The sequence below is a fragment of the Pogona vitticeps genome, chromosome 3 (genome assembly GCF_051106095.1).
Source record: "Pogona vitticeps strain Pit_001003342236 chromosome 3, PviZW2.1, whole genome shotgun sequence".
Classification (NCBI taxonomy): Eukaryota; Metazoa; Chordata; class Lepidosauria; order Squamata; family Agamidae; genus Pogona; species Pogona vitticeps.
The window spans coordinates 107,368,502-107,376,600 of NC_135785.1; the positions used below are offsets into that span (position 1 = coordinate 107,368,502).

General features: G+C 38.3%; 1 protein-coding gene across 2 annotated transcripts; it reads right to left on the reverse strand.

The window, feature by feature from the left end:
* Nucleotides 1–264: 264 nt before the first annotated feature.
* LOC144588347 (uncharacterized) lies at nucleotides 265–8,095 on the reverse strand. 2 transcript variants are annotated; one of them, XM_078391029.1, is made up of 4 exons: nucleotides 7,984–8,095; nucleotides 6,317–6,482; nucleotides 6,075–6,197; nucleotides 265–2,973 (listed from the first exon to the last, which is right to left on the reverse strand). In XM_078391029.1, the coding sequence occupies exons 2-4, from the start codon at nucleotides 6,467–6,469 to the stop codon at nucleotides 2,674–2,676; spliced, it is 576 nt and encodes a 191-aa protein (XP_078247155.1). In that variant the 5' UTR covers nucleotides 6,470–6,482; nucleotides 7,984–8,095; the 3' UTR covers nucleotides 265–2,673. The 2 variants fall into 2 exon arrangements, with proteins under 2 accessions (XP_078247155.1, XP_078247156.1); XM_078391030.1 differs by having other exon boundaries at nucleotides 7,583–7,989.
* Between the last annotated feature and the right edge of the window lie 4 nt (nucleotides 8,096–8,099).

Consider the following 8,099-nt stretch of genomic DNA (forward strand, 5'->3'; position numbering starts at 1 on the left):
TTGGTGTGCTCTGGTCCATGGGGTTATAAAGAGTCGGACATGACTAAACAACAACTACAAAAAATATTGGTAGCTACTGAATTCTGGCCCACTTCTATGGATGCTTATTGGAAACAAGCCTCATTGTATGTGATGGATCTTACTCCAGAATATGTATAAATATGTGCTTTGCAGGCTTAATATTTCATTTCTCAATAATGATATTGTATTAAACCCTGGCATTTCTCTCAAACATTGGACAGAAGAGAAATAAGAAATGAAGGCTTTGGTATTTATAGTTTGCTAAAGTCCGTCAATTTTATTCCTTTTAGAAACATGAAAAGAAATTTATTTATGATACAGATCGTCAATATTTCTTTATTATATGCTACAATATATTGCGCACATATAAAAACATGAGAACAATGACTCACTTGATGACAATTTGTTTTGTTTTTTATGAATCCACTAGATGGCAATTTGTATATATGTTTAATACAGAGCCTTCAGTCTACAGGGCACTTTATAGAACTAAGAACAAAAACCACCTGCAATACACGAAAAGACAAATGTCTGCCTCGGGCATATTATAATATTAATCTAAGACAGATGTCTCCAAACATGGTATTTTGAAAGCCCAGGAGAGCTTTTCCAGAGACAAAAGGCTAATTCACATTTAATTAATTACTGGGGAGAGTGTATGACCACTACTGACCTCATGAGAAGACCACATTTATATACAGGCATCCCTAGCGGTACCCAGCATGGTATAGTGGACAGAGTGATGGACGAGGACTCTGGTTTGAATCTCCTTTTGGCCACGGGAACTCACTGAGGAGGAGGCACTGGTAAAACTCCTCCTTAGATGTCACTTACCTTGACAATCCTATTAGAGTTTCTATAAATCAAAAGAGACCTGTCTGCACATAATACACACACCCTTTATATAAAGTAGTAGTGGTTTATGCAAGAATAAGAAATACCTTTATAGGCCACTAATAAAAAACAAAAATCATACAATATGCAAGCCTTCGTGAGCAAATCCCACTTCTTCAAAGCAAGTACCGAACGTCCAAACGTTTGTGGCAAGATGGGGTTTGCCAGGAGGTTACTCTTAGATGTGAAGTTCCTGGCAAGACGAATTTTGCCAGGCATGTCCGTCTTACATGATTTTTTTTTTTTTTTTTTTTTTTTTTGGCCTATAAAGGGCCTGCTGAGCACTTATAACCTCTTATAACATAGCCTAATTGTTGGATAAAACTAAGTTAGGAAAAGCAAATCAATGGACACCTGTTTCACTTTCCATGGTGGGGTGGCAGCTGAACCCTTTCCTACATTAACAGTGCACAAAAGGGGTTGACACCAGGAGGACAGTGCTCTGCTCCCGTATCACCAAAGCTGGCCATCTGTGTACTAGCTTAAATAAATGTAACTTCTTAAAAGAATATGCATGTTTGGTTTCATGATAAGTGTTGAACTGGGACCGAATCTCTGGATATGTTGGGGGGTGGGTGGGGAGAGAGAATCTGTGGAGCAGTTCCTCTTGCACCTGTAGCTCCTTCCATCCTCTCTTTGAATGTATGTAGGGAGACAGTTTTGCCATACCCTCTCTTCAGTTTGTTCTCTCTCTCTCTCTCTCTCTGTTTCTTCCCATCTGTGTGCCTGTTTGTTTGTTTGTTTGTTTCTCATTCCTCTTTCTGAGTCTTAGTGTCACAAAGAAAGCATATTGTGAACAGACATTCCCATATGGCAATCCTTTTGTGATGCTATCCAGAAACTCTCAAAATTCCAGATGCCCTTGTGGAGCCAGGAAGGTTGAGGAACCAGGAAGGTTCAATTCAGAGAGGCTTTTCAGTGTAATTAAGTTTGGGGTGTTTTATGTTTGTTTGTTTCGCAACAGAAGGAATATACAAATGCATGGAAAAAGACCTGATCTAGACAAAAGTGAAGAATATACAGTGGTGCCCCGCTAGACGCTTACCCCGCATGACATCAAAATTGCTTTACGATGAGTTTTTTGCGATTGCTATTGTGATCACAAAATGATGGTTCCAATGGGGTTTTTCCGCTTGACGTCAATTAGGAGCCTGCTTCACAAACCGTTTGTTCGCTAAATGACGATTTTTCGGGCTCCGCAACATGGCTTCCCTTCATAAAATGGCTTCCCCCCTTCTCAAAATGGCTGCTTTCAGGATGGAAGCTCCGCATTACAGCAAATTAGAACAGCTGATCAGCGGTTCTCTATGGGCGATCTTCGCTGGACGATGAGGTCTTTCCCCCACTGGGACGCATTGACCGGTTTTCAATGCATTCCAATGAGATTTTTTTTTTCGCTTGATGACAATTTCGCTTAACAGCGATTTTCCTGGAACGGAATATCGTCGTCAAGCGGGGCACCACTGTACAGTACTTAGTTTTCCAAGGCATGTATTAGTACCTATCTCTGCATGTACATGGCCATGTCATGTAACACTAGAAAGAGTAGATACTGTCTTATGAGGACACCATCATTCATATCAAAATACAGCAAACTAGAGAAATAGGAAACTCTAATCTCATTTAGGAGCTTTTTAGGTTTAGGCGGCACTTCTATATACATTGTCTTGGAAGAAAGCCATGATGGGACTTACTTCCAAGTAAAAATAGCGATTATGTTGCTATTTTGAATTAAGGTCTAGACTTGATTTGTGTTTCTCATCTGTCATCTTCCATTTGTATACCAGATTCATTCTCAGTTACATTATAATGTTCTGACTGGTTTTCCTGTCTGTTATCTGATATCTCTTTGGGAATCCAATCCATATCTTCGTTCAGAGTTATTTTGGTCAAAGCTTCCTGGAGAGTTACACCAGTGCTTACTTCATCAGGCATTTCACCCAACTCATTAATGATGACGTTTAAGTCCCCTTGATTCAGTTTGTCTTCTCGTACTTCTTGCTTCGACGTAGCACCATAATCTTCTGGAATCTTCATGTCTTGCTCAATAGCTCTTGTCTGTTAATGGAAATTGATTCGTATACATGAGCACAAGACCATGTCACCATGAAACCCACTTTTTAAAAAATAATTTTTAAAAAATATGTTTACATATTTGAACGTTAAAACTAGCAATGTATCATTATTAACGTATAAACGGTTCAAATGATTCATAAAATAAAAGAGATTGGATTAAATGTAGGCTTAGTTCTTATTCCACATATCAAGAACCAACAGATTGTTGTTGTGGGGTTTTTGGGCTCTTTGGCCCTGTTCTGAAGGTTGTTCTTCCTGATGTTTCGCCAATCTCTGTGGCCAGCATCTTCAGAGGACAGGAGTAGGAACTGTCCATGCTCTATGCATGGACAGAGCATGGACAGAGTTCCTACTCCAGTCCTCTGAAGATGCCGACCACACAGACTGGTGAAACGTCTGGAAGAACAACCTTCAGAACAGGGCCAAAGAGCCCGAAAAACCCACAACAGCCATCAGATCCCAGCCATGAAAGCCTTCGAGAAAACCAACCGATTGTTTTAATGAATATATTTCTCTCTTAGGAAAATACTATTTTTTCATATCTCCAAAAGAATATTCTGCTTCCCCTGAGAACAGGAAAAAAATCTTAACCAGTGAAAGCCTGTTATTCTCATGGAAAAGAAAAAAATTGCTCCTCATAGCATTTTTTCAACATCTGTTTTTCACTGAATATTCACTTTTCACCACTCTTGGGAGGCTGTCCTAATCTTGGAATCCTTGCTCTCCATAATTCTCCAGAGTCAGGGTTGAGTTTTTGATTATAGCTTCCAAATATTGTACCCCCAGCCAGCAGGGCCTATAGCTAGATGAGTTGGGAGGTTCTTATAATCTTTAAAAGAATGATGCATTCTTTATGAATGTATGGTCTCTCCACCCAAACACCATTTAAAGATGACCTAACAACCACCTCACTGCAGTTTTCTGTCCAGTGCAAGTAGTTTCTTTGACTTGTTCACTTAGCCAGCTTCAAGACTGACTGGGAGCTTCAGCTTTACGGGAGATAGCTTTATCCAAAAGACTAAATTCCAGTTCACCCAGTTCATCATATGTCTTACTGTTTGCAGGAAGAACAGAGGTTCACCAGATAAAGCAATTCATTGTATCATTGCCTGTCCCATTTTGGACAAGTGGCAAAGAAACGTGTCTGAATATTTTGTCTGACTATGGAAAATACCCTAAGTAGTTGCACCAATCAGTTAACTAAAGCCAAGCAAGGAGATCTACCTTCACTCAGGAAGGACTACACTACATGGAGGATGACAATCTTCTTCCAACCAGGAGGTAGTACTCTTGATTTGGCCCCAGTTTACTGTCTCATTGCCTAAGTAGCTGACTAAAGTTAATTGCCCAGTTTTCTGATTCAGAGATGGCCACGTCTTTGGATGCTTCTGCTTCCAGCCACCCAGAAGCTAAATACCCAAGTATGAAGCAATGGGAAAGACGCTGAGTGCAGTCCTTTATCTGTGGGGATGGAAAAAGACAACAAAAGCTATATTCTCTGGACTGAAATCTGACATCTGAAGCTGATTCTACAGGTTTGCAGCCTTCATTTTGGACTTCACTTTAAATTATGAGATATGGCCTTTAATCATTTTTCCCAGATGGTGAGAGGGAGATTAAATTGCATGTGTGTCTCTGAGGGAGAGGGAGAATGAGGTAGGGCAAAACTTTCTTTTCAGAGGTACTTTGTTTCTCAATTTGCAATCCATTTTATATCCCCTTACACCCAAATAAGCCTTTTAGAGTAGTACTTTGTCTTCTGCTGTTCAGAGTGTGAGTTGAAAACAGAGCAGCGAGACAACGCAGAAGTAATGACTAGAAGATATAGGAGTACTCCCTATATTAATAGAAAATAGAAAGGTGCCCCACACTGCTTTGCAGGAGAGCTTATCCTGACTTGTGTGGCGAGGGGACAGAAGGGAATTTTCATACTCTTCCTGATGTAAGCCCCTTCCGTGATACTTCACTAATGTGTCTGACTGGAAACAGAGGATATGTTTCCTAAAGCAATATGGTAGCTTATAACTATCATTTTAACTCTCTTCTTAAAAGAGTCTCCAATAAAATGTATTTTTAGGTTATGCTGAGAGGGTGTGACTGCCACAAGATCACCAAATGCGTTTCATGGCGAAGTATGGATATGGCGTCAGGTCTCTTAGTTGAACACTAATCACTACATCCAATGGCTCTCAATATCACTCTGAAAAATCTCCATAAAATAATAATTGCACTGTAATTAAATTGACAAAATAAATCATCGGAAGAGTGTCTTATCAGTCACGTTCAAAATTAATTGGAAAATAAAATATAATTTTCAATTAAGTGAATGGTATGCAGAGGTATGGAATATAACTACTGAGTTTCCCCCAAAATAAGACAGGTTCTTATATTAATTTTTGCTCCAAAAACGCATTAGGGCTTATTTTCAGGGGATATATATATATTTTTTCATGTACAACAATCTACATTTATTCAAATACACAGTCATGTCATCTTCTTCTGGTTCCTGCACAATGGTGGAGGGCGGGGTTTCACTTAACTTGGGCTTTTTTTGGGGATAGGGCTTATATTACGAGCATCCTGAAAAATCATCCTAGGGCTTATTTTCAGGTTAGATATTTTCCGGAAAACAGGATATTAGTGACAAATTTACATGTAGTATTAAAGTAAAGAAAGGAGTGCTTAAAAGTTATACTTTTGCAGAAATTTGGGGAGATTTTATTCATTATGTATTAATAAAGGGGAAGGGAAGAGTACCATTGCAAAAACATTAGAATTTTGAAAGTGGAATCCTTGAAATAAAGGAAAAGGCCAAGCTGTCTCCATTGGTCCTGGTGGTGGTGGGGAGCACATTATTTGAATTTGTTTTGTGTATAATTATTATGTTTTATTTGTTTTTACTATATGTTTTCATGTAATAAAATAAAGTTTTTTAAAAAAATCATTGTCCATGGATTATAGTGCAAGTACTGTACTGACTTATTCTTCTAACTCTATCTAGACTACAGTTCACCTCAGTTATTGCAATGGTAACCTGAACATTGCTTTAAAAAATGTTTCTGTTAAAGATTAAAGATTCAGACCTTCAACTGTTTTTCCGATTTCTGGGCAAGCAGAAGAGCTTCTGATTTTAACTTTTCTGTCTGTTCCATTTCTGCACGAGCTTCTTCATTTTCACATTCTAACTGTATCCTCTGCATCTTTCTCTACAAAAGCATAAAGCAAAGAAAACGTGAGGGGGCATGGGGAGAAATGAATGTGAAGTTAGTCACTTCGAGAAGGGCTTTTCTGAATGCTTGCATTTCAGAAAGAACAGATATGTCACCTTTTCTTCTTCATTTATTTTTTTCTTGTAGCTGTAAATCCAGTGTGCCAGGAAACTGATTGGATCCACTGGCTGGCGGTCTGCTATTTCAGCAAGTCCCTCAGCTAAGCATGTTCCAACACATCTCTTGAGGTATTCAGCATCCATTCCCATCTTACACAGAACCCTGCGTGGATAAAATGGATTGGATTGGCTCTTACTGCATTATGATAATGTTCTGATCTGGCAACTAAAATTACCTCTATTAAGATTATTCTTGAAAAAGAAGCTGTGTCCTATCTCCAAGCAGCAATAATCTGTGTTGGCACAGAATAAGTGCCAAATTTCAAATTGAGACAATACCTTTATTTTACATGATCTAAACAGATGTGTGTGTGCTGTCAGTGCTAATTTCATCTCAGCGCTTTCAGCTGGAAAGCTCTGGTGAGCATTCATTGTCTTTTCAAAGCGCATTTTGTTCTTGTTTCACTAGAAACACAGAATGGTGTGTGTATGTACACCACCAAGCAAATGGTGCTCTTCTGCCAGCACACTACTCTGTGTGAAACAAGGCTGCTATCATGTCATTCCCACATGCTAAGAAGCAGTTAGGAAGGTAAAGGGCACCAAACAGACAAAGTGGAACAGCAGAGGAAGGATGAAAAGACTGGATCAGCTACTTTATATTTACACAACACACAGCACGTATCAGACTAGGTGTAAAAAATTATGTGCTAGCTCAGGGAAGAGGTTACAGAAAGTGGATTGAGTAGAATATAATACAGAACGAATGGTGACCTCCGTGAAATCTTGCATGGAATTACAGAAAAGATGTTTACAAATATTCAACATTCAAAAGCTTGAAGCTTCAACAGGTGATGTTTTAAGTTTCATCTGAGATAATCTCTAGGAATGCAGCGGGAAGGGAGAGGGAAGTAACATTTTTATTTTTCAAAATATAAAATCTATTTCTAGACTCTGAAATGCTTTCAACTTAGGATAAAGCTCAATGTTGTATTTATAGGTAGAAAACAACAAAGGAAGGCAATCTTTATTTCAAAAAGGCTTTAGACGATTTTAAATGCTGGACTAATATATGCTAATATGGAGTATTCTTATTATGGCTAAAACAGATCTCTTTACTTATCTCGGACAACAATTCTTCTAATAATTTCCCAAGAAAGAACATTTTAACACTGTATCACAGATGAGACTACTGAAACTGCATATAAACTACACAAACACCAGTTCTAAATATGATGAAACATGAAATAGATGAAGTCTTACCTGTCACCTGATCAAAATCAGCTTTGGAGTATAGGATACAAAAATGTTAAGCAAATAAAAAAGGCTTCAAAATTTTGCAAGCATTGATGAGTTTTTTTTTAAAAAAAAGTTACAAAAATTGACTAAAAAAACAGAGATACCTTTTTAAAAAACAGATTATGCTAATAAATACATAAATCTCTGAATCTGTTCAGAAATGCATGTGGGACAATCAATCTATTTTTAAAAAGTTCTTAAAATCACATTGATACTATTTCTTGAACATTTTATGTACTGTATTGTATTCAACAGCCCAAACTCCCTCTTTCCCTTTCCCTATTTCTCCCCATAAACTACATTCACCGGGATAGGTTGCAAAATGATTTTGATCTTTTAAGTGTTGTTAATTTAAAAATTCTCACCCAGACTATTCTGCTCGGGCTCGCGATCACGCAGGAACTCTGCCTCCCCGTTGCCTAGCAACTGGACGCATCGCTCCTGAACTTCCTACCCAACAATATTACGTCACAATGCTTCG